The sequence below is a fragment of the Patagioenas fasciata genome, chromosome 12 (assembly GCF_037038585.1).
Source record: "Patagioenas fasciata isolate bPatFas1 chromosome 12, bPatFas1.hap1, whole genome shotgun sequence".
NCBI lineage: Eukaryota > Metazoa > Chordata > Aves > Columbiformes > Columbidae > Patagioenas > Patagioenas fasciata.
The window spans coordinates 10,268,523-10,294,141 of NC_092531.1; the positions used below are offsets into that span (position 1 = coordinate 10,268,523).

General features: G+C 40.6%; 3 protein-coding genes across 4 annotated transcripts in view; 2 read left to right on the forward strand and 1 right to left on the reverse strand.

Annotated features, from left to right (window-relative positions):
* Positions 1-305: 305 nt before the first annotated feature.
* Positions 306-5,203, forward strand: GTF2A2 (general transcription factor IIA subunit 2). The gene is made up of 5 exons (XM_065847905.2): positions 306-413; positions 1,015-1,153; positions 1,673-1,777; positions 3,094-3,220; positions 4,892-5,203. Exons 2-5 carry the CDS (start codon positions 1,082-1,084, stop codon positions 4,915-4,917), a joined length of 330 nt encoding a protein of 109 aa, XP_065703977.1. The 5' UTR covers positions 306-413; positions 1,015-1,081; the 3' UTR covers positions 4,918-5,203.
* Positions 5,204-6,464: 1,261 nt separating this feature from the next.
* Positions 6,465-15,363, reverse strand: GCNT3 (glucosaminyl (N-acetyl) transferase 3, mucin type). The gene is made up of 3 exons (XM_065847578.2): positions 13,678-15,363; positions 11,626-11,719; positions 6,465-6,551 (listed from the first exon to the last, which is right to left on the reverse strand). Exon 1 carries the CDS (start codon positions 15,361-15,363, stop codon positions 14,056-14,058), a length of 1,308 nt encoding a protein of 435 aa, XP_065703650.1. The 3' UTR covers positions 6,465-6,551; positions 11,626-11,719; positions 13,678-14,055.
* Positions 15,364-15,557: 194 nt separating this feature from the next.
* Positions 15,558-25,619, forward strand: part of OTUD7A (OTU deubiquitinase 7A) — a 153,639-nt gene continuing 143,577 nt past the window's right edge. The window contains exons 1-2 of one of the 2 annotated variants that reach the window (XM_071813825.1): positions 15,558-15,633; positions 16,425-16,478. The gene's annotated coding sequence lies outside the window, so the exon portion shown is untranslated. Of the gene's footprint in view, positions 15,634-16,424; positions 16,479-25,619 lie in introns of those variants that run through there. The other variant, XM_071813824.1, reaches the window with a different exon arrangement.

Sequence of the window (25,619 nt, forward strand, 5' to 3'; positions counted from 1 at the left end):
TTATTTTGAAGATATTTTTGGAGTGGACTAATTTTGATGACTTTTGGCAGTTTGTACAGGTTAGCGTATAATGTTAGAGGGAAGTGGGTTTTTTAGCTTAAGGAAGGCATGGACTTCAGTCATTTGAATAGGTAAAAAAACCCTAAACCCGGAAATACACTTTAACTGGCTGTTATCATAAAATATTAGAACGGTAACCTCAGCCCCCTGCAGCGTTAACTCGCTGTGTAAGGGAGGCGGTTCGGACAAAGCCGTGTTGCTACAAGAGCCGCTGCCCGCACCCAGGCACTCCGCTGCGGGGCGGGGCCTCCGCGAAGGATGAGGCCGGGCCCAGCCCCCGCCCGCGCCGTTCCGCTTCCGGGTCACGGGGCGGCCGAGGAGGGGTCCGCAGCTGTTCCGGCCGCTCGGAGCGGGTGAGGCTGGGGCCGCTGGCGGGGTCTGCAGCAGCGGGAGGGAGCCCCGGGGTGCGCCCTGGGGTGCGCCCTGGGGGCGCGGCGCTGCCTGCGCGGCTTCCCCCTGCCTACGGCGCCGGCGGGGATGCCGGGTCGGAGCCGTCCGCCGCTGGGCTGCGGCCGCCGGGGTCTCCGGGGCCGCGGGCGGCCGGAGTGGGGCGAGGGGGACCGGCCCGGCCCGGGGGCGGCGCGGGCGGGACGCGAGGCCGCTCGGCCCTCAGCGCTTGTACGAACTCCCGCATCGGTTTCCTGAGCGCGAGGGGACGGAGACGGGTTTGGAAGCCGAACAGGCGGCGAACAAAGACGGCCCCGGCCCGGCGCGCCGCTTCCCTGCCTGCCGGGGTTGAAGGCCGGTCGGTGGCGGCCGGCGGCCTCCCTGCCCCTGCGGCCTTCTCGGCGGGCCCTTCTGCCGCTCCGTACACCTTGGTGCTCTTGAGCACTCGTCGTTGTCGGTCTGCGTTTGCGGAGCGATTTTTAAAAATCTGTTTCCCCATACTTTGTGTTGTACATTCAGGGTTCTGTTGTGTTTTTTTTTTTTTTTTTTTTTTTTTCTTTTAATTAGAGCGAGGCCATAACGGGCGTCCAGAGCACTGGATGATCGGAGCGTGTCCAACCCGCCTCGATAAACCATGGCCTATCAGCTGTACAGGAACACCACACTGGGGAACAGTCTTCAGGAGAGTCTGGATGAGCTCATACAGGTGTGTGTGGGGGTTTGGGGCCTGGCAGTCAGCTTATAAAAGAGGAGGTTAGTTATTAAAACGGCTTAGTGGTTGCTGTATTGGGGTAGTTATGACCAACATTTGGAAAACTTACTGTTTGAAATCGAAAGCTACTGATAATTTCTTCACATGAGAAGTCTTTTTGCTAACATCTCAGATGAAGGAAAACGTTTTATGTAAGTGGCATAATTCTCTGTTGTGTGACCCAGTAAATAAAGAGCCAGATTAATGTAGAACACTGTAATCGATTTCCTTGTTTGTTTCCAATGAATATTTATCAGAAAAAAAATCTCGGTAGCACAAAATATCATATTAGCACATGGTTTCTTGTCTCAGAGCTAAAACAGGAAAAGAAGTAAATGCAGGAACTTAATACTTCTGCGAATTGTTCTTCTAGACATCTGCCTCACATGAACTTTGTTTTGATGTTTTTAATGTTTACTGCATTTTTGAGTTTACTTTGAAACAACTCAAAACTTTTTTTTTAAACTACTTTAGTCACAGCAAATCACGCCTCAGTTGGCCCTTCAGGTGCTACTTCAGTTTGATAAAGCTATAAATTCGGCACTGGCACAACGAGTCAGGAACAGAGTCAATTTCAGGGTAAGATAACAATATATAAAAGTTCTTTATGAGGAACAGTAGCTACACATTGATGCAAAATGTTGTTAAAAGCTGTGTGCTCTAAACAAAAACGAAGCTTCATTTTGACTCCGAAATAATGACTGTGTATGTGTATATTGTGTATGCAATTGTAAGGCTTGTTATCTTATTCTGCCAAGGATTTTTTTTTAAGGAATGCAAAAATCAGAAACAGATTTGGTGAATGGATGAAAACTGGGGAAGGGGAAGAGGGAAATGCTTTGGTGGGTAGCCTTGCCATCCTCAGTGTCATGCAGATGGAGAGGGAGACTTCTGTTTCTCTGAGTTGTACCTAGCAGAAGTGAGATGAGGCCAGATTTTCAGCCACATCTGTGATGTGAAGAGAGACTAGAGAGTTGTAGATCTATGCTTATGCAAGTAATTGGATCATTTTGTAACTATTTTCTGTAGGTATGATAGAAAAAAATTGTCTCTTTTCCCAGCCAGCCACCCTAATTAATGTCAATAGCCAGCAAATTGTTAAATGTCAACCTGATTGTAATTTTGAGGAAAAAAAAATTGGTTCTCCTATTAACTGATGTCCTAATAATTCTTCTACAGTCTCTGCAGAGCACATTAAGGAAGCGACATGTTAAGATTTTAGACTTTTAAACCGTACAGATATGTTAAAAAGAGCCTAACTTCTTTTCTCTAGCACACTTAACTTGCTTTGTGTATGTAACATGGTATAGGAAACTGTTCAGAATGTGTTTAGTGGAGAAATAAAAAAATATACTCAGAGCTTAAGTTCAAGACTATCAGTTTAAAAGATGTTAAGTTGAAGGCTAAAAGGTCTGCATATCAACATCCTCAGTAACACATCAAAAGTGAGGGATACCTCTTTATGTCACATAGGTCAGTTTTGTCACGATTTCTTAATTTAAAGGGTCGCTTTATTTAAACAATTGCAGAATTTACATCTTGTTATGATCACTGTTGTAACTGTTTATTCTTACGCCCCATGTTTTAAGAAATCTTTTCCGATACTGATCCTTTGTACGTGTTAGGAAAGTTATAAAACTTCCTAGCGTACCTGTGAAGCTTCCCCTTGGATAGACCGTATCACTACATGGTCTTGACAATTTCAGCCACTGGAGGGCATTTAAACTACAGTTTTCCTTAGAATTGCTTTCTTGCCAAGTTTATATGCATTCAGGTTCATACTTGGCTTTATGGCTACCCTAGTTGTATAAGGTATGTAGTTCAGTAGATAGTAAACATATTTTCTATTACTTTGGGGCTGTATCCTATAGATAATATCTCTTGTCTTTTTAAAGGGGTCTCTGAATACATACAGGTTCTGTGACAACGTATGGACATTTGTACTGAATGATGTTGAATTCAGGGAGGTCACTGAACTTGTGAAAGTGGATAAAGTGAAAATTGTAGCATGTGATGGAAAAAGTAAGTATGGGATATGATATAAATAAGCTGAGACACAGGACTTGATAATTTATAGAAAGTTTTGACCAAATGTGTGATTAAAGCTAGATTGATTGTATTATTTAGACAGAAGTAGGGTTCTGCATTCTCTTTCGCATATGATGAAAAATGAAATAAAAACAAGCTAAATGCTTCCCTCACTCACAAGCACTGAAATGGGAATGTGTTACAGGCTGCTGCACACCTGTTGTTGGGAAAGTTTGAAGTATCACACAGTATCACAGTATGTTTGGGATTGGAAGGGTAATCTTAATTGAATTTCTGTGTGGTGATTTTTCTAGTATTAGCCCGTTTGTTAGAACACCACTATGTTTTATTGTGTTCAAGGAGTGCTGTATTGGCCTGAGCAATTGTCTGAGAAAAATGTCTAAGCAATTGTTTGCTGTATTTGATAGCAGGCGATGCAAGCACATTAAAAGCTTATGCTAGCATTTGCAAATCATATTATAAGACTTGCATATTGCTCAACAGGGCCACTGTATGTACACTGCTTATGGGAGTTTATGTTCCATATCTGCTTGACTGGATTACTTTTGTCAGTGTCCCTTGAAAAAAAGTCATTTGGTGACTTTTGTGGCAAGCTGGTTTATAACTTTTAAAACCCTCAATGTGGCAGGATATCGATAAAGGTTTGTGAAGTGGTGCAAGTTGTTTCATCCCTGCAGTGTGATGCTAAAAAGAAGTACTGAGAATGGAAAAGGCTTTATTTATTATAAATATACCCTAGACCTCTGAAACAGGTTCTCCGTGGCTTCCTGATGCTGGCACGATTGCAGTGGTCAGTCCAAGCTGTAGTTCTACAGAGTTGAGAGGATTTGTTGTTTGCTCAACTTCTGGCATTAGCCAAGCATATAATCTTACCCTGTTTATTTTTTATGTATTACAGCAAATAGAGGAAACCTTACTTTCCAAGTATTAATCACTTTCACTCTTGATAAAGTATACAGATAAGATTTCAAGAACTGGGTGACTTAAAGTTGCTGTTAACATTGCAGCCTTTTTTTCCCCACAAGCTAAAAGAACGTAGTGAACACTGACTTGTCTTTCTCTGTAGCCAAGTTAAGTATTTTTTTCCATGGCTCTAAGAATGAGAAAGCAGTGACGGTAGTAATACCAGAAATTGCACTGGTCTTAATTGGTGCTTCTGACAAAAGTTCAGAACAGACAATTGCTCTTGGTTGTTTTATGAAGATCATGCTCATTCTTGCGTCTGTTTTAAAGTGCATAATAATGATCGCCCACACTTCATAGGAGCTTATGCTGCTGGATGTGCAAACCGCTTTCTCATTAGTAGGTCGTGATTTAGCCAGATATGCTTAAAATGTGTATCACTATGAGTTAGAGCAAAGCTGCTTCTATTTTTAATGCCTTAATAGGAAATGATGTGTGTGCAGAGTCTTCAAGTTTTGTACTGGCTCTTTTTGATGTTGATAACTGAAGTGAAGAGGCACAAGCAGTTCATGCATAGCACTGATAGCAGTGGGGGGAATTGGGTAGGTACAGAACATGTTCTGAAATGCTTGAGGAATGCTTTGGAGCTTGGGGAAGCTATTAGAGAATGTTATTGGTTCTCTTTATGCTCAACTGTAGTGGGGGTATGTATTACTCACACTTTTTGTTTTCCTTCCCTAGACACTGGTTCCAATACTGCAGAATGAATAGAACTGTGGTTTGTCCACTATGTTTTCTGCTAATATGCAGCACTTCCTGAAGAGAAGCAAGGAAAGGGACTGTGTTGGTACTTAATTCCTGTGATGCGGATGGGAGTTAATCCGTACTAGAAAGCCTCCCAATGAGAGCGGAAGAAATACTTGTAGCATTTCTTCAGTCTGCCTTCTAAGGCACGAATACAATGTTACCTTTTTTTTTTGTTTTTTAATTTACAACAGATACTGTTGCCTTTTTTGTTCAAAATAATTTCTGTAATAAACTTTTATTTAAAAACTTGTGAATGAGTGATCATTGGAAACTTTAAAACCAGTCATTAATATCTATTCTCCCAATATTGTTTAAGCATGTTTAGAGTAATGCTGCAAATGCAAAGGTCTTTCAGTTACAGAGTTCTGAGTATGGTTGTACTGATTAGTACTGCAAGAAATGACTGTTTTAGAGTGATGGAGGAGGACACCAACAAAAGCGTAGCAGCTCGCGCTGGCCAATATATTTGTCTTTGTTACTGCATCTTTCTATATATAAATTTGTCCTTTTGGTACCTTCTGCTAATAACACACTGGCGCAAGTATCAAAGTTATTGTACAGCTCATCAAACTGAAATAATGAAATTGAGTCTCATAAGATTGCACTACATTCTGAAGAAATGTTAGTGCTGTTTGTTTTCAGTTTATGTGGAATACATTTAATTTGATTCCTGGCCAACAGGGTTTCAGTGAAAGAGCCGAGCTATGAATTCTGAGATATCAAATGGGGAAATTCATTTTTTTAGACTTGAGCATTCCACTAAACTACTGAGAAACCCTTAAAATAGTTTCTTTGCTGGGAGTACAATATACTGACAACTCATTTGTCTGACTTGGCAGTGACTGTCCCAGTGTGGTCATAGGAATGCTAGCTGCCTCAGCAGTGTCAAATTCATTTGCTTTTGACAGTAGGCTACTTAAAGACCACTGGAAAGTCAGGGAGTAACTTCAGAGCAGTCTAAATCTATAGTTTGTACCAAAACTGGAGCATAATTTACATACTGAAATTTTTCTCTACATGTCAGCGGCCCAGTCTCCTAATTGAAGTAAAAGCTTTAGTATCTCTTCTAATACCTTTCCAGACTGATAAGTTATGGATCTTTAAGTCTTGCCTTTGGACATCAAAGGATATATGTTTGAGGTCTGGTTAACTTCTGTTTCCCTCACTTCAAGTGAGAAAGGAGTTCACAAACTTGCTTGCTAGACTGTTTCAAGTATTATGTTTACCATTATTTTTTTTGTCTTGTATGTATGCTAAATGTCCTTTGCTGCAAATGGCAGATTGGTAAGTAACCATTTTTGAAACCAGGAGAACAGACTGTTGCCATCATTTGAACAGCACAAGAAGTATCTGTTGAGATCATTATCTTAAAAGATGCAAATGTATATCTGTACTGTGGTTTTCTCTTTTTCTACATCAGACACAGTGTTCTAGGTTTAAACATTTTTGTTCTCTAATATCATGTGATAAACTGAATTTTGCCCCTTACAAGTATAAAAATTGGCTGTTCTTACCTTCAGTTCTTTGCAGTCTCCTCCTGTCTCTGGACAGAGGCTTCTCAGTCTCTAGTTCTCTGTAGCTTTTGGACTCCCTCCTAATGCAAACAATGATATATATGCTTTTGTTCTAGTTAAGTGTGCATTAGCACATTTACTATAGCATTTTTCCATAAAAACAAATCTAATAGAGAAGCACAATTATGATGTTAGGTTATTGTGGGGAATAGATTTCTAGTTAAAGTTCATTGATACTCCTCTATTAGGCTTCTGTTGTGTTTCAACAGTTGTGTATTACTACTTTGATACTTAGTGCTACCTTAGCTTTTAATTGAAAGGACATGCAATGTTTAACTGAAAAGGAAAATAATGTAATTAATAGATATGCTAAGAAAAATTGCAAATGAAAGGAGACATAATTCTGTTGACAAAGATGTCTGCTTCTTAGTAATCAGTGAAATTCAAATAAATGTGAGCAGGAACCAGAAATTATGATGTTCATAGTTCAGGACAACTTTACTGACTTGCTTAAAAAAAGCAGTAGTAATAGTCCCATTGAAGCTCTACACTTGGTTCATTTGGAAGGAAAAAGTGAGGAGGTGAGGAGTTACTGTGCTGATGCATAACAGTAATATTTTGAACTGTATACACTACTTATCTGGTGATTCCTATTCAGCATGAAAACTGAAATTTGAATATTGCCTTGCCATGTAAAGAAGCATTTGAAAAGGAGATCGACATTCTGAAATTAGTTGAAATGTTCTCTACCTAACTCTTACTGCACTGAAAAAATGTGCAACTGTTTAAGTGACACTGGTGTTCTTGATTAGCTTGTTTAGCCTGAGTTAAGTGAGTGGGAAAAAGTGACATAGATGAAAAAATATATTAAATGTTACAGATGCTGCTTAAGTGTTCTAAGACTTTCCTTTTGTTAATAGCAATGTAGTCTTAAAAGAAATGCACAATAGACTTCAAACACTTTTGGAGCAACTGCAGTGGTTGGGGACAGGAAGCAATCTGTTCCTGGGCACAATGATTACGAAGGGACTGTGTGCTGGGGGAATCTGTAATTTAGTCTGTGTGAAAGGCTAGAAAGCATGCACAAATGGGGAGTACGGGAATCTTTTAGGTGAAACAGCAAACAAATTAGTAGGAACAAGTGTGTAGTCGTAACATATGCTGCTGTAATGTAGACATTTCTTTCCCCTTCCAGCCCAAAGTCTCAGGCGGCCTTTCATACAAAACAACAGGAAGAGAGAAGTTACCAAACAAAAATAAAAACTGAAGGGAAGAAAGGTAAACATGTACTGTGAACTTTTTGTATTGCTGCTGCTAATTATTGGTAGTATCAGAAGCCTTATTTCATATCTGCTTAATGATTTAATATCACTGTTTATAATTTTCTGGAAACATGGGCTAGCTCTGTGTGGTTATGGCATATGCGTCAAGATGCTGTTCTGCAATCCACTTGTTTTCCACACTCATGGCAGAATCCTTCTTGTTTTCTGTGTACTCTGTATTTAATTTATAGAAGAACTATTTTTTGTAAGTTTATCTGCTTATTGTTCCTAAAATTAGCTTACGCATGCATCTTCCATTTCCTTCATGACAGTTCAGTGTTAATGCAGGCATCTGATAATTTTGCATCTGTGGGGTGTTTCTAGGACATGAAATTCAAATCTGGATGCATACAGGCTGCTGAGTTTACCCAGGTGCACAAAGAATACTTCAGCTTTTGTGATGAATGCTATTCTTTGCTCTTGTGGTCTGTTGTTCTTGAGAGCTAAAGGGCAATCTGTGCATATGCAGCAGGGCATTTGGGAGCCTCGTTCCGTGCACAGTTATGTTACAGTGCAGAAGCTACAGGTACCACTTCTTTAGTGCTTATTTGTTCAGTGAATATACTGTTGAAAACTGCAGAAGTTATTGTTGGTTTTGTGTATGTAAAGAAACAAGAATAAGGATTACTTTATGATTTCTAAAGTAAACCTCGCACTGCTCTGGTGTTCCAACTTACCTGTTTTTTTCGGTGCTTTGTTTGGAAATACTGTCTGTTCCTAGCTTTCCTCTAGTTCCTTTTTTTTTTTTTTTGGTTGTTGTTGTTTCTAGATCATTCAGTGTAACGTATTTACCTTGTTAACTATGCCATCTCTTTAGAAAACAGCTCATGAAGCATACTGAGGTGTAATTTTTGGGAATAACCTTTTTGATGTCTAGAATTGCTCCAGTGGTGCCTTGAGGAGCATCTGCCTGTGGGCTGAAGACTGCTGCCTGCTCACTGCACAAGAGAATGTTGCCTGTGCTTCTGGAGGAATTAATTCCTGCAAACCTCACAGCTGTCAACACAAGCTCTGATACTAGCTTGGCAGCACATTCTTTTTGGCTCTAACCACATTTTCTGGGATGGCGTTTGTCCAGGCTCTGGATCTACTACTTCTGTGGAGGCTTTTTCAGTTAGTTCACTGAAGGAGAAGGGAGCAAAGAGAAGGTAAGGGGATCTGGTGCCAGTATTCTGCTTTTTACGGCTTTATTTTCCATAACTTTCTTGCCACTTCTTAGGTTGTGTGTTTGAATTTCAGCTAATCCCTCCATGTTCATATGATTAATGTGCTTTGTGGTCTTGAGGGATTTGCAGAACTTACACCTGAAAGTGTTAATTGCACTTTTGTTATACTAAGCCATTTTAATAATCAGTGGAAGACAAACTGTCTCACTTGCTACAGCATCAGCATACTTGATGCTATTTGGGGTTTGTTTGTTTGTTTGTTTTTTCCCTGCCTGTAGTGTCACAGATTGATTGATTCATTGATTTTGGTTTTTTTTGGTAATTTTCTTCAGAAAGGTCACAGTTGCTTCCACCTATCAGTAGCAGAGAGAAAGTAAAAGATACCTTTGCACCCTGACCTGGAATGGATGTTTCTATTTAGAAAGTAAATTAACTAAAAGAAAGTAAAGAAAAAGAATAAACACCAAGACAGAAGCGGCTGTGGGTGACAGCCTGTGTTTAAACATGGCTTAGAGAAAAAGGATTTTGTGAATTCCGCAAGTACATGAAACAGGATGTTATCTGAAGTAAGCTGTTTGCTCAGTCAGGGGTGTCAATATCTGACTTCAAATGTTATCAGAGAGACACAAATTAAAGTGGAGAGCATGAATAACTTATGTTGAATTCCCAGAAGACAAGTTTAATCAGGATCATTATGAATTTTTACACAATGACTAGGTACAATGAGGTAGATGAGTTACACAAAACACAGATATTTGCCTTTAAGGATCTCAGCAGCTTGGGAGATAGTATTTCAGTTAAGGTATTAGTGACTTGGTTTTGCTTCTCTGTACTCTGTATGTTCCTGTGGGTGGAAAATGTAAAGTAGGAGCATGGTTAAAAAGCATTTTAACTTTAATAGGACTGTACTGGGAGATGTGGATTTTTTCCTTCACTGTAACTTAAATGTTGGTCTTTGCTAGGAAAATAGCTTTGCTCAAAGATAAATTTACTGTATAAATTAGCCATTATGCCTTAATAGGTAGCAAATCACAGGTGTATTAATATTTTGGCTTTCATCTTGCACTAAAAGAGCCTGCACCCTCCAAGGAAGTAGGAAATAGTTCACTGAGAGTCTAGTTAATGTTTCATGGTCACAGCTGTTGCAGTCAGAAGAAAAAGGACACCCCAACCCTGTTTCCTGAATCAATTTTACTCATGACTGCAAATACTTCACCAATATTTTGTTCCTATAGGTCATGTTTGCTTCTAGTTCAAAATTTCCATTAATTTCCATTGACCCATCTCTTTATTATAGAACATTTCAGAGATGATCATATACAGTATGAAAGAAATGCAAAGCAAGAAGGAAACAGACCCTCCCAACTATAGAGTTAAGAAGAGCTGTTCATGGACTCCGTGTGCATGTATGTATTTATGCCAGTTTCAACTCACATTAGGTTGTTCTTGTAAGACTTAAGTGAAAACCACTTAGAAATTAAGTATAAATTAAAGACAGGTGAGATTAAAACAAAAATCTGCTATTAGATTTCAGAATTATAGTTTTACCTTCCTCCTGTGCATATCTTGAAAGGTAAAATGGCAATTTACAGCATATTTTTTTCTCCTTAAACAACTGGTGGTTTATTTAAAGTTCAGGTTGTTAGTTAAAAATTTCAGACAGGAGTGTCAGAAGTAGATTTTCATCCTCTCACTACACAAAGTTAACACTAATATTTCTGATCTGGCTACATTTCCAATTTGGATAGCCCAAGATTTTACTGAAGAAGTTCAAATAGGGTTTAACCTATCCTTTGGAGGGGATCCTATATTCTGATATGCCAATGCTACTTTGGGCTAGAGCTTTTCCTATTCTATTTGAAGTTTACTCTTTGTTCAGTTTTGCTACTCACCTTGGCAAGTTAAGTCTTTTCTTTGTGTCCCGTTGACAGTTTTCTAAGGTGCTAGCTATTTTATTTCTAAGATACTTTGAGATTTCTGGCATATAAAGTTCGAAATTAGAGTGATATTTTTAATTGTCATCTGTAATGTAAGTAGACATAAATATTTTCTTTTTTTCTTTATGTATCACTGCTTTGGCATGTGACTGCACTCATAAATCTGACATTTCTAATGTCCTTGGAAGAGGAAATGCTGAGAACATTCTTTTTAAGAATCTTTTTGTCTTCTTTTGTCTTCTGAATTTGGGCGTAGTCTCCTTCTTTCAGAAGAAGTTAAGTTGCTAACAAAAGAAGAGGGTGAGTTGAAAATAAATTTACACAAGATACACCTTTGGTTTTGGAACCAAATCATCTGAGATAAATTGTGAGTAATAGAAACGGAACATTTTCTTTGAATCAAGAAAATGTGGATGTGGGAGTTTACAAGTTGATTACATATACAGATAGTAATGCCAGAACATTTGTTTTCAAACAAATCAGTGATCTTTTTGAATGGAGAAGGCCATGTAAGGTATGTTGTCAGATAACTGCTGTCCCTCTTAGTATGTCGACAAGCTGGTTTTTTGGTATGCTGGTTTCACTCGAGGCCTTCATATTCTATGGGCAAGCTCTTTCAAATGTGGATAAATGCTGAGATTCTCTGTCTCCGGGTCTAACCAGGAAGAACATAGATTGCAACAAGTAACATTAAAAGAGAAATTATTTTGATTTTGGTAAAAGACTTACCATGGAACAGATTTGAAGTGGTGCTTTTTTCCCTTCCAGATTTAAATACTTGTCTCTGTCTTTCCATTTGTAACATTTTTTGTCAGGGCATTGTCTGTCAAGAATAGATGAAACACTGTTATTTAAATAGTGTGTGCAAGCACACTATTTCTGAGAGAAGAAACAGCTGAAGAAGTTAAGCATATTTGCAGAGTAAAGGGGATAAAAATTACTGTTAACAAATCTGTAAGTAACCTATAAGTATACATATGTCTTTAAGATAGATTTGCAAAATAGTAGAGGGCTCCCTCATTTAATAGTCTTTCACTATTTCAGGCTGGGGTTCCTCCTATCTCCCAAACACCTTTGCAGGTGCTCAGAAGGTTCTTTGAGAAATAAATTATTTGGATCATCTTACGGACATTTATTTAATGGATGAGTTTAGTTTTGATGTGATTCCTTAGAACAGAGAAGTATGGGTTGTTTTTTCCCTCCATGAATGTGCACCTTTTTTTCGTCATTTTCCAAGGGAAAAAGATAACACCATGCCATAGAAACACACTGACCCTGCTCTGCCTGATTTAGTCCAGAAACTTTAATATATCCCCGTCCCCCAATGAACCACTGGAAGTAGTTTACCATTTGGGGCTAACATGTATGTATTTAAAGTAAGTGAAAGAGCTTCAACAAGCAAAATCAGATTAGGCTACAGTGGTTAGATGCAGTTTTTTATGTTGAGAGACTTTGCTTACCCTTAGTCAGTGGTTTTGTTTGTTCTAAAAGAATTTACTAGACATGGAGAAATTTGCTATTTAATGTTGAATTTTCTGCTGAAACCATTTCTAAATTTTCTATCTTACTATCAGGTTAGCATTTATGCTTTTATCTCTGTTGTAGCAAATATCCTTTTACAGAAGTTGGAAAGTTTCCCACTGGGATCAGCAATCCTATTACTTTATTTGCTCTCTTTGAATAAGCAAACACACAATGATATGCTGGGTATTTATGTTTAAGACCTTTTCTTGCCAGTAGTTAGGGCTTTTGCCTATATTTACTGTGAAATCACCATGGCATTTTAAAAATCAGCATTTTACAACCAAGTTTGTTTAAAAAAAGTCTAACAAAATTGCAGTGACACACATTTTCACGTCAATTATTTAATCTCATCCTATTTAAATCAATATTTCAAAGACCTGTGTGGTTGCAGTCATAACTTCATCCATAGCCTGGTGCTATGGAATTACTTCATATATTCTTTGTATGATGGTAATTCTGCACTGGATACCTCAAATTTATAAAGGTGAGAGTATTTACTGACAAAAAAATTTACTTGAAGCTTTTTTTGGTGGTACAAAGATAACTGAATGAATCTGTCAGCATTATAGGTAGTGAAAGCTGTTGGATCTATAATAGTTGGCTTTAATGTAAGAAGGTGGGAAAAATACATGAGGGTGAAATACAAAAGTTCACAAATAATTCTTTTGGCTTCTAGAAACTTAAGAAAATAACACTGTTGGATGATTGTTTTGTTCTTCTAAAAGGCCAGGTACAGTACTGGATATGGCAATTATATTACCAAGAGCTCTCCACACAGGGTTAGGGAAAGAAGATGATGTTAGAAAAATGTAGGTTTGCACACCATTAACTACAGAAGCCTCCCTCTCCCTGTGTTACAGATGGAGAATTGAGGTGTTGAGGGGATTCTTGGTTTAATGGCTCTGCTTAGGAGCACAACCCATTCTCCTCAGAAATAAGATACAGAACACCAAAGACCATCTATTTGAGTATATTTTATTTTATTGTAGATTTTTTTTTTGGCTAGTGGTTATTGACAGAAATTAAAGTTACATGAAAGCAGCAGCCAGTTGTTAAGCTAAGCAGTGCAGCAGGTGCCAGGAGCGGGTGGCCTGCCAGGTGCTTCGTCCAAAAGACAATTTATTATAGTTTCAGCTCTGCTTGTACCAGAACGCGGAGTCACCACGGACCATAACCTGGCCCTGCCCGTCTACAACAAGAAGTCCGGGGGTCACTTTTGCAAATAGACTGTGGCAGGAGAATGGAAAAAGACACTACCTCCGCTTCAGACTGTCTGTGAGAAAGCTGCCTGGGGGCCGGGCGGGAGGTCGCGCCCCGCGCCGTGTCGGAGGACAAGCCCGCGGGTCGGAGGGCAGGAGGCAGGGCAGAGGGGGCCGAGCCTTCCCGCCCGGCGGCCGGTCCGCACCTCGGACCCCGCGGGCCGCGCAGCCGTTCTGACCGTTAGTTACCTCGCGCGCCCGGCGGCTCTGCGCGCGCGCGGCTGCCTCTCCTCAGGAGAGCGCAGATCCACCCGCCCGCGCGCATCTCGCCTCACGCCTCGGGGCTCCAGCCCCTCCCGCAGTCCCTCAGGCGCCGCCGGCGGGACTCCGCCTACGGAAGGAGGCAGGTGCTGACGAGGGTCTCCGCGGCTTCCCCTCAGAGGCCCCGGCCGTAGAGGGCCCTGTGTCGCAGGTACTCCTCGAGGCACTGGATGGCGGCATCGTCCACGAGGGGGTCGAACTTGTTGGCCAAGAGATGGTGCTGCTGGAGCATCCAGGGCACGTCGCCTGCCCCGTAGATGCAGACGGCGCGCTGGTGCTGGCCGGTGCAGGGCGGATAGGGTGCACCCTTGCTGGTGTCACCTTCCATGTACTGCCACTTGACCAGGCGGGGCAGGGCGTTCATGTCCGAGAGCTGGAACTTGTCACTTTGGGGCATGGCGCCTGGCACACCGGGCATGCGGTTGAGGGTGGCCCAGACATGCTCGTCAGGGCTGTAGGTGTCCTTGGCCCACTCGAGGAACTGTTGCACTGTAGGGTTCTCGAAAACGTGCTGCACAAAGGCCCGCGTGACCACAATGTATGCGCTGCCTGTGAACATGGGAGAGTTGTGGGGTGGTGGCGGTTTCTCTGTGGTTGTCCGGGAGATGAACTTCCCCACTTTGTGGTGGTACTGCCAGCGCTGCTGCTTGACGGCTGAGGGCTTCTCGGACTCCATGCTGTTCTGCCCCTGCAGCACTTTCAGGGCACGGACGATCTCGGCGTTGGTCTTGATGGGGAAATCGGTGCCACAGGTGTTGAGGATGTATTGCCACGGCACCGGGCTCTGCAGCAGGTCCTGCATGCAGTTGAGGTCAGCCTGCAGCCGGGACCAGGAGGCATAGACCACATTTTCCAGACGGCTAGCCACAAAGACATTGGGGAAGCAGGCTGCGATGGCCCGCACAGCCTCCTGGAATGCGGCCGGGGACTTGCTGTCAGTGTGAACGCAGTAGATGTTCTGGGGGGCGTAGAGGGACCGCAGGAGCCGCTCAAACATCTCTATTTTGTCGTGGATGACCATGGAGTAGGCGATGGGAAAGTCTGCCTCCTCCTGGCTCAGCGGGAACTCGATGAACCGTCGGGTCTCCTTGAACTTGCTGCAGTCTTTTGTCATATTGAGGTACTCGCCGGGCGTCAGGGAAACTCTTTTGTTTGCAGCCTCCAGGTTGCTGAGCCGGGCCTCCTGGATGGCTTTCTCATCCCCGCGGACGATCCCCGAGCAGTTGATCCTCCTGCTGGGGGAGAGCTCCAGTGCCTGGTAGAGCCGCTGGCGGCAGCGGGGGTGGGCGGCCGCCTCCAGGCGGGCGTCGGGGCAGGGCCGGGCGGTGCCGCGCAGCGCTACGGCGGCGGCCAGCAGCAGCGACCCCAGCAGAGCCGCGCACCGTCGCCGCGCTGGCAGGGGCTTCCGCTCGCACAGCCGCATGCCCCGCGCCGGCGGGCACGGCCGGCGGCTTCGTGCGCCGCTCCGCCACGTGCGGCCCGCCCGCCCCGCCGCCTGAGAGCCGAACGCTGCCCGACCCCCCGCCCGCGGCTGCTCGGCCGCTTTGCCGCTTTGCTCTGGCCGGGCGGCTACCGTCTCCGGGGTGGACTCTGCGGGCGCGGGAGCTGGTGCTGTGCGACCTGAGTGCCGGCTTCCTGGGGAGTGATGAAATAGTGGCAGGGCGATCTCAGCGTAACCGCAGGTGCATAACAGGTGAATAAAAGGAAATCTCCTCCCTCCTCGTGGCGTAGCTGAGTTTGGTTTTGTCACGCTGGGGGTGGTTGTACATCTTGCATGTTTGTTTAAAATAATATATTTTATCTTTCTTCTGTCCACTCTGTAACACAAGGGAAATTCCTCTACAATGCAACCCCATCTAACAAACTTTTTAAGAAGACTTTATTAGGTGACTTTGGGATCTAACCTGCTTTTCTAGTGTTCAGATCACTCCAACTTACAGGCCAAGGGAGTGACAGCAATAGTACTGTAGTGTGGAAGCCCAGCTGCAGCAAGCTTTCTGCTGGCCTGGAGCATTCTGAGCTTTAGTGAAGGACTACTGCAAAAGATGTCAGATAAATGGGCAAAGCAAAATCTCTGCTTCTGCAGTGGAAGCAGAGGATGAAGACAGAAGCCATGGTTTGTAAATAATTTGCCATAAAGTGTCTGCGTAAAGGAAGGAAAGAGGGAGTATTGGTGGAGAGTTGTCAGGACCTCCCGTACGCACCTACATGCACATCCTGGTTAAGTATAATTGAATAGAAAAAGTGAGATAAATGTGAGTGACTGAAATGTGCCTAGTGCTGTGATGAAGAAAATCACGTCCCCTAGATTTTGCAGTCATCCTGAACTACTTTGTGTTTTGAACCAAACATGGTATTTGGTACCATGTTTGTAAAAAAGGGCCAGTTTCAACAGTTTCAATGATTAATAAAAATTTGAAGATGAATTTTCTAAGATATAAGCAAAGGTGTATTTCTTTTATTAATTTTTTTTTCTTTCTCCAGATGGATCAAGGAACCGAACTCATGGAATGTGCAGCTGGCCTGAGGACAGTTGGTGTAAGTGTAGTTCTGCATAGGTTCTAGAAAACGGCAACAGTTACTTGCTCAATTTGAAAACTGAGATTATTTGTTAAATTATTAGCTTTATCCAATTCAGTAAATAATTGTCTTAGACATCTGTGGTACAGAAATTCTAATGGGTGTTTTGAAAAGCAATGATGTGATACATATAGTATTTCTCATATGCACAGCTGTCAGTTTGCCTGTGCTAAGTACCAAAGTGAATGTGCTTGGGAGAAACATGGGGGAAAAAAAGACTTGGGAAATGTAAACAAGATACTAGATGGGCCAGCTGCTTTCTCAGTGCAAGGAGGACATTTGTGCCATTTATAGGTGTACTTCGCTCCTGAAATTTTTTGCTAAACTATGTTCAGCTTGCACTACAGGGTTCATTCACCTGGACAATTTCAAAGCATCTGAAGAAAAGTACTTTCCAAGAAACTCTTGGAATAGGACAATAATAATCCTCTTGGTGCTTCTTTTGCACTTCTAAGCAGCTCTTGTCTTCTGGGTCACCTCTGCTAGACTGTATCCTTGCAGTATTTTATGGAGGGATGGCAAGTTCTTGTAGTCTTGGGATTTTCTTTTTCTGAAGCAATGTCTTTATGTTGATCCTATACTCTGATTTCAATACGGATATGTTCTCTTTCATGCAGCCTCTGCTTGTGGACTAGGAAAACGAGCGCATTTTAGATATTGTATAGCATTGTAAACAATAGTTTCTACTGTACGGTTCTAGCTGCTCTGTGTGTGTTGTGCTTTGTAATGGTGTGGTGGAAGAAATCCTCAAATTCTTGATCACACAAGAAATGCTGAAAACAACTCCACGTGAGAGCTCTTAAATGGGCTATTGTTATTTCCAGTTGTGTGTCTTTTTGAGTAATTTTTTTAAAATTATGGTGTGTGATTCAGAAATGCAATGGTGTTTTTTCCCAAAGGTGTTTTTCAGGAATTAGAAAAGAAACTGTAACTCTTTAATCACATTTTTACCATTCGTAGTTCTCTGCTAAGAGTCAACAATTTCTAAGTCTAACCTGAGACGTGAAAAAAGTGTATTCAGTGTTCTCAGCTATACTCTTAAAACCAACAGTGTATTCAGTCTCTGAACCGTGCCAAAAGCTAAAAAAAACCCCCAAAACTAACCAACCAAACAAAACCAACCAACCAACCAAAACCCAACCACAGACACACCCCTAAACGGTGTGTGAGATGACAGCAAATGCTGTAGTACTTAATTTTATGTCAGCCAACGCCTGAAATCACATGCATGGACATATAGAGAGTAGGCTGTAGGCGTGATACACTGCTTGGAAATGCTCTCATGCACATTAACAAATATGTCACATGGAAAATTATTTTTGGAAAGTTATCTTTCTTGATAACTTTATCTGACAGTAAATGTTTTTTCAAGGAAAGCCCTAGACTGAGTAAGAAAATCTGTCAACATTCTGTAAATTTAGTCACAGGTTCATCAGTATGAAACTTCTTTGGAAGAAGTTTGTTGCTTTGTGTTAACATCTTGAACTTGTTGAGTGCAAGAAACTTGAAACTTTCAAAGTCTTCTAGGGTTAGCAGTGTGACCATAGGACCATGCATCATCCACTCTGTGGTATGTAGTTGATCATATATAGACTCATCTGAAGTTAAAAGAAGCACAGCAAACCCAAGTAATCTGAAGTGCTTATGCCTCTACTGACTGAAATATCTTCCTCGCCTACCTTCAGGGTGAATTTTTAAAACTGTCTCCTTTGGAAAGTATGAAATGTTAAATGTCCAGCTAAACACTTAGCTGAAAACCTGAAAAACCTCCATAATAGTTATCAGTTGATCATTTAGTTGATCATCCTATATGTACTGACCAACCCTCTCTGAATGACTTCTTTGTTGTTTAGTGTGCAAATTTTTCCTGTGCTTTGGGATTATTCTTTATGCATTCTCTTAAGAGCAGGGGGTAATCCACATTATCAACACAGGCAAACATTTGCTTCATTCTCTGCTAAGCCAGACTGCTGCATAACCACAGCAGATGAGCTGTGGTTATGGCTGCAAACTGTACAATTTCTATGAAGCCTGGTATCTAATTTGTGTGGTATGAGTGGTGTGTATTACAGACAAGATATATACATTTAAAAAACCTAACAAAAATGAATTTGTGTCTTTAGTGATGGTTTAGATAAATACTTGATATTTCAGTTATGCAACAGAATACAGATGCTAACATCTCACCACACATAAAGATGTGGGTTTTTTTTTCTGTTGCATATTCATGATGAAAAAACTTAATCCTTAAAGACACATGAAAATGGAATTAATTGACAGTGTGCTTTCTGCAAAGATTTTTTTTTTTCCATGACAGAAATGTTAGCCTACATAAATAATATTTTCCTGGCAAAGTCCAAGACTTGAGAATTTGTCTTAATACTAAGTAGGGATTAAAAACTGCTAATATTGATATTCTTATATGTAACTAACTTCCAAAATACTTAATTTTAAACAGCATACTCAAATAATTGGTTTTGACTTTGTTTAATGATGATACGTCTCAGTGAATACAAAAGTAACTCTGTTTAAAAGTGAGTGGAAAACAACTGTCCTACCCTAAGGATACTATAATATAAACACTGTCTACAGGGTAACCAGCAGTCACTTGCTTGCTTACATAAAGAAATCAGTAGCCTGGAGATACGACAGTGGATGACAATGTCAGAGGAGGATTATTTAATCATATTTAGATAATAATCTTGCAGAACAGTATCTGTGAGAAGTTATAAAATGTAAGATTCTCGTGGTATGCTTTTTGCAGAAACTTAAAACAGGCTGCAACCCACTAAAGTTGTTTATTTGAAATGGTGAAGGAATGGCATAGAGAAGAGTTCAGGTGTTTGGCAGTGATGGCTGTAGCATAAAGATCACTGTGCTGTCATAAGACAGACTGGTGTTTCTATTAATTTCCAGAATTCCTCTGTTGATATCAAAGAATGAAGGGTTCCTTATCATTATGAAGACTTTGAGTTAAAACAATTTTGATTAGTGTAAGTGCCACATCTCAAGTACCTTTTTTACATACTTCCATTTTAGTAAGCCATATCAAGCTTTCCTGTTAAGGGATAAAAAGAATCATCACAAGGTGACCTGTTGCCTACTTGCCTAATTGCACAATTTTTAGGTTGCGGTTGAGATCAATGCATTGGTGAGTGAAGAAGAAACATATTCTGCTTGCTTCTCCAAAAGGAAACAAAATACTGTGACTGCTGATGGTGCCACACCTGGTGAAGCACCTGGTAGAAATTTACATTGTGATTCCAAGGCTCATGTCTCAGTGGGTTCACCTGCTCACAGTTAGCTTGGAGAAGGAATAGAATTTTCCCTGGGAAGGCAGTGCTAATTAAGAGGGGCAAACAGAACTCACTTGAAGGAATCAGTGTGAAGTATTGATTGCCAATACATTTAAGGAAAGGATTTTTATACATATATATACACTGTCAGCTTTTTTAGCATGACTTTTAAGAAATATATGGAAGTAGTAAGTTTCATTAACCTAATCAAGTAAACATCTGAAAGGAGGCTTGTACATGCTACAAAAAAAATCTCATCTGTTATATTTTATTGCTTGAGCAAGCTGAGAATTTTTGATTTAGCTTCTTGGTCACAAATGGTTGAATAGTTGTGGGGTTTTTGTGGTGGTGGGGGGTTGTTTTGCTTTTAGTTTTGTTTGTTTGTTTGTTTTTTAAGGTTAGCATCTGTGCAGTTTGTTACAGACCATCCTGTACGGATTTTGAAGGGCTCCACCTCTAAGCTGTAATACCACTTTTAAGCTATCAGGGCATTGCTGACTTTATCATTCTGCTGCTTTGGCATTTTATATCCTCTTAGTTTCCAGAAGACAGCCTTATTTCCTGCTGATTCATTTGGAGGCAAAGTGTGCACAGTGATGTGGCTTTTTCTGTGTTGGCTAACTGCTTTGTAGGCATTACTAGGTAACAGCTAACTTCTGTGTTCTCCAGAAACAGGAGAACAGGAAGAATTTTGTATTCACAGCACAACGAGTCTCATTTAACCTTTGTGTTTGATAGTTGTTTGTTCTTTAGGTGTCATCTAGATAGTGAAATGTTGAAATAGAAGGAAGTATGTGCATAAGGCATAATTGTGATCAGAAAGCAATGCATTTTCCTTTGCAGCCTCTTCTAGTGTGGGTCATATCTGCAGGCTATCGCCCTTCAGGATAAATCTGTTCCTGTGTGGGCTTCTCTCTGCTGGACACAGCTTCCTTCAGGGCACACCCTCCTCCTTGCCTCTTGCCTTCTTTACTGGCCTTTCACTGGATATTTTCCAAAATAACTGTTCTTTTTTCAATAATTCCTTTGAACTATGCTGACAAGAGATTAGATTTCTATTTTCTTGGCTGTTCAGGACTTTTTTATTGAGTGTGCTGGTATTGTGATACTTATCTACAAAATCATAGAGCAGTCCAGGTTGAAAGGGACCTTGAAAGACCGTCTGGTCCACCCTTTTGTGGAAAATGGAGCCTCAATGAGATTGTTTAATCCCTATCCAGTTGCATTTTGGGAACCTCAAGTGATGGGGACTCCATTACATTCATGGGAAGATTGTTCCAGTGAATGATTGTTCTCACTGTAAAATAATTTATTTCTTATGTCAAGATGAGAAAAGGCATGGGGTGACATGACAGGAAGGGATCACAGAGCCAACAAAATGGGGCTTAAGTTAGGACACTTGCAGCACTTGCATGTTAACAAGGAAGTGCCTAAAAGACATAAATGTGGGGAAGTCCCCCAAACCCTTTTCAGGATCTCAACATGCCGGGGTGCTTCTCTAAAGTGCCTGTACACCAATGCATGCAGTATGGGGAATAAACATGATGAGTTAGTGATATGTATGCAGTTGCAGGCCTACAGTCTTGTTGTCACAGAGATCTGGTGGGTTGGCTCCCATGACTGGAGTGTTGCAATGGAGGGCTCATTAGGAAGGGAAGATCATAGGATAGTTTGGGTTGGAAAGACCTTTAAAGGTGATCTAGTCCAACCCTCCTGCAATGAGCAGGGACATTTTCAACTAGATCAGGTTGCTTGGAGCCTGTCCAACCTGACCTTGAATGTTTCCAGGGATGGGGCATCTACCACCTCTCTGGGCAACCTGTGCCAGTGCCGCACCACCCTCATGGAAAAAAAAAAAGTTCTTCTATATATCTAGTATAAATCTCCCTTCTTTTAGTTTAAAACCATCACCCCTTTTCTTATCGCAACAGGCCCTGCTAAAAAGTCTGTCCCCATCTTTCCTATAGGCGCCTTTAAAGTAATGAAAGGCTGCAATAAGGTCTCCCCGGAGCCTTCTCTTCTCCAGACTGAACAAGCCCAACTCTCCAACAGGTTCATATCATGCTGTGCTGAGGGCTCCAGAGCTGGACACAGTACTCCAGGTGAGGGTCTCACCAGAGCAGATTAGAGGGGGAGAATCATATTTGGCTTATAATTTTAAGATGTATAGTTTTAAAATTACTGAAAAACATTTGGAAAGCATTGTGATAACATTCCCATTATGTATCTTCAGAGACCAAAAGTTCAGTGTTCTTTTTGTATGGAATCTTTGACACATCTTGCTTTTCTGTGACGTGGTAGGGGGAAGTGAACAAGGAAGTCTAGAGGTTTCAAAAGAAATACAATAAACCTTATGCAAATATGTAGGTATTATATATGTACACTTTATCTGTAAAACTTTAACATGATGAATACAGTCTTATGCAAGCTTTACTTTTTGAAATGGAAAATCACGTAAATACAGATTTTAGCTTCTTTCAATTTAATTTTAACAGGATTATGGGGCTCAGTCCTATACTCTATAACAGATTGACCTCAGTCTGTACAAGCTACTAACCGTGTTTCCAATACTAGCATGATCTTTGGTTCTTTTGATGACTAATTAGGGATTATGTCAATCTTTAAGGAAAGTGTGGGATGTCAATTTTCTTTTTAGTGTTCTACTTCATTGCCCGTTTGTGACAACTGGTTTGAAAGCACTATGTGTATGCGGTATGTCTGGGTCTGTCACTACATGGGCATGATTCAGAAAAAACATGAAAAGGCAACATACAGTAAGTAAAAAAATCAAAACTCAGTCATTTTTGTAGCATGCATACCAGTTCCCATTTTGTAACTGAGCACTGCTTGATGCTAATCACCTTACAGTTGCAGGCTAATTGCTCTGCTGTTTTGGGACCTCTGTGGAAATCTTACTGAAGGGGAGAAGGATTTCTGGGTTTACCCAAGGCAAAATAGCTGGACTGTATGGAGGAACAGTAAGGATTTGAATAAAGCTGAAGCTGATAGTCATTATTGACATATAGTCAGCATGATGTTATTTATTACCTGATGTTTTACACAAAAGCTGAATATTGCTGATAAGATATAATGAGTTTCCTAGATAACTTTTTGTGTAATACAGCAAAATAGGGGGATAAGGCATTACTTACCTAATGCAGATTGCTGAAGAGACAGGCAAGTAAGTGGGATGATGCTGGTAAAGGTGTTTAAAAAAATCCTTTAAAGCACTCTTAAAACTGGCACTATTTCTGTCTGTGGTACCCCAACAGTGGAAACTGGACTGCGTCCTGGGGGAAGAATATAACTTGTTTTTTCTTGAAGAATGTAACACAAAGAAAACACAGTGATACTGGGAATAATACATTAGCTCATGTCTCATTGTTTCTAGAAAAGGATTGCTTCATACCTCATGGGAAATATAAACAAAACAACAAACAAAGCTCTTTTAGATAGACAATAGAGGAGTTCAGGGCCATAGGAATAAAGAACCAAAAAGAATGAAATTAACTTCATACATTTCTCACAATGGAGAACCCATGATTAACCTATTGAAGAGACGGTTTCTTAATAAATGAAGGACTTCCTTAAGTAGTTTTTATCTGCACAAAAAATAACCCTAAAAGCATGTTTCTTGCCTTCTTGGCAGCTGTCTAAATAGTATTTTGAACTTGAGGTGTTTCTGCTGCAGAATTGTATTAGTTTATCAATGTTCTGTGCTTTTTGTTTTGGTCATAGTCTGCCATCATGGTATCTATGCACAGAGTGACGGCAACATATGACTTGAGACCAAAGCTTCTGTGTAATGTGTTTCTTTCCTCTCATGCAAAGCTAGAAGAAATGTTAGCTGTGCTTGTTTCATGTCAGAGAAAATCTTTAAGTTTTTTACTGGTTATTATTTCATTCCTTCCATGTTCATAGTATTTCTCTGTCCCTGGACATTGTTCCACAATGCTGTGAACTGATTCCAGCGACAAAGATAACAAAAGCGAAAGATAAACTCTCTATACAGTACATAAGCAATTGAGGTCTCCTAGAGACATGGTTTAGTGCTAGAGTTAAGTGAGGTTATGGTTGGACTCGATGGTCCCAAGGGTCTCTTCCAACTGAAATGATTCTGTGATTCTAGAACCACTAAGGTATTTGAGCATCTCACTTGAAAATAATAAGTGCCTGAGTACATGGACCTGGATTGTGGAACAGTTCTGTACATGTAGTACTACTAGGACAGAAGCAATTTCATTTTTCTTCTGGCATCAATTATGTGCTAGTGTGTCCTGCCCCTACAGAGGAGGCCCAAGGTGAAACATTTTATGAGGAGGGCTTACTGTTGAAAGACTGAAATGCTGGTGACTGCTGACCAAAGGTTGTGTTTGTTGGTGCTTCAAGATGTGCATGATTAGATATATGTGAACAAAGTATTTCTGATCGCGCTAGATATCAGTATTTCCCGTCTTATAAATCAAAGAACAGCATATGTATTTTTATTTAGTAAGCTTATAAAAACAAACCCCAAACAAAACCAAACCAAACAAGAAACAAAACTCCAAAGAATGAAACCAACCAGCCCCCCAAAAAACCCAAAACTAACTAAACAAAAGAACCCCACAACTTCTAACATTTATTTTCTGCTTATAACAAATGCCCTTCTTCATGATTTTGGCACTTGATTTAAGTCAACAGCTAGCCCTCCAGGAGTACAGAACTGTAGCTTTATGGGAAACACCTTAATTGTGAATTTAAGGGTGGGAGCAGAGCAGTAGTTCATTCTTTAAAAGATACAACTTTGGCATGCCCCTGTCTTCATGTCCTTTTTAGTTTTAAGCTTCAATGAAGTCTTTTTTGCTTCTCGTGTTCAGTAGCAATGGACCAATATATAAAGCAGTGACAGTAAATCTGAATTGAGGTACATGAACGTAAGAACTCTTTTTCATTGAAGACAGGCAGAGAGGGGAGAGGAAGGACTGAGAAGTTGGTTTGCGTTTTATTTCAAACAGGGATCATTTCAGTAGTTTACACCTGAACCTTTTAGTTTGAGCTTGCTCAGTCATTAGTTAGCTAAAAAATGTGCACTGTATGATCTTCTTTTGTTGGAATAGTCCATATGAATGAGAGTTTAAATGATTATCCATTTCTGATGGTTTTTACATGACTTTAACATTGTTTAATGCCAGCAATGAACAGTGTTTCCAGGTCATTTCACCCACCTATTTAAAACAATTGTGCTGTTGTCATGAGTAGCAATAAATGACTTTATCACTGTCACAGCAACTGAAAGTCATAGAGCCAAAGTCCTTAAATTTATGCAATAAAATATACAGTGCAATAGGTATTTACAGCTCTACTTATTAGCCAGCATGCAGAAGACTGAGATGGTACTATAAAATGTATTTTCAGTTAAAAATCTATTCACATTAATTAAGGGAGCTAGCTTAATAAGGCCATTTTCTTAGTTACAAAACACTGCAGGTTGTTTCAGGGAAGAGCTGCTGGAATCATCACTAAAACCATACCCCTCTTCCTCCATCAGGATATGTGAGGTATTTATGTCAAGAAGTTTAGGCTAGAAACATTTTGCCATATTTAAGCACATAAAAGATGAGAATGTTTGAAAATGTCTGTTTGTCTAACTGTAGAGCAATTCATAGGCAATAAAGGCTGGGTTCGAGCAAGGTGGTAAGCTTGAACTGTTCCTTCCTCCCCTTCCCCATTTAGACTTACAAAAAACAATAACAACAAAAAAACCACCACACTTTGCAAGGGTATATTTTAACAAACAATAGATTACATACTGAAACAATGT

What these genes read in the sequence shown, in the direction of transcription:
- GTF2A2 (XM_065847905.2), top strand. Translation starts at nt 1,082, where the DNA reads ATGGCCTATCAGCTGTACAGGAACACCACACTGGGGAACAGTCTTCAG. An exon ending in GTCTGGATGAGCTCATACAG is followed by an intron (nt 1,154 to 1,672) that starts GTGTGTGTGGGG and finishes AAACTACTTTAG; the next exon opens with TCACAGCAAATCACGCCTCA. An exon ending in GGAACAGAGTCAATTTCAGG is followed by an intron (nt 1,778 to 3,093) that starts GTAAGATAACAA and finishes GTCTTTTTAAAG; the next exon opens with GGGTCTCTGAATACATACAG.
- GCNT3 (XM_065847578.2), bottom strand. Translation starts at nt 15,363, where the DNA reads ATGCGGCTGTGCGAGCGGAAGCCCCTGCCAGCGCGGCGACGGTGCGCG.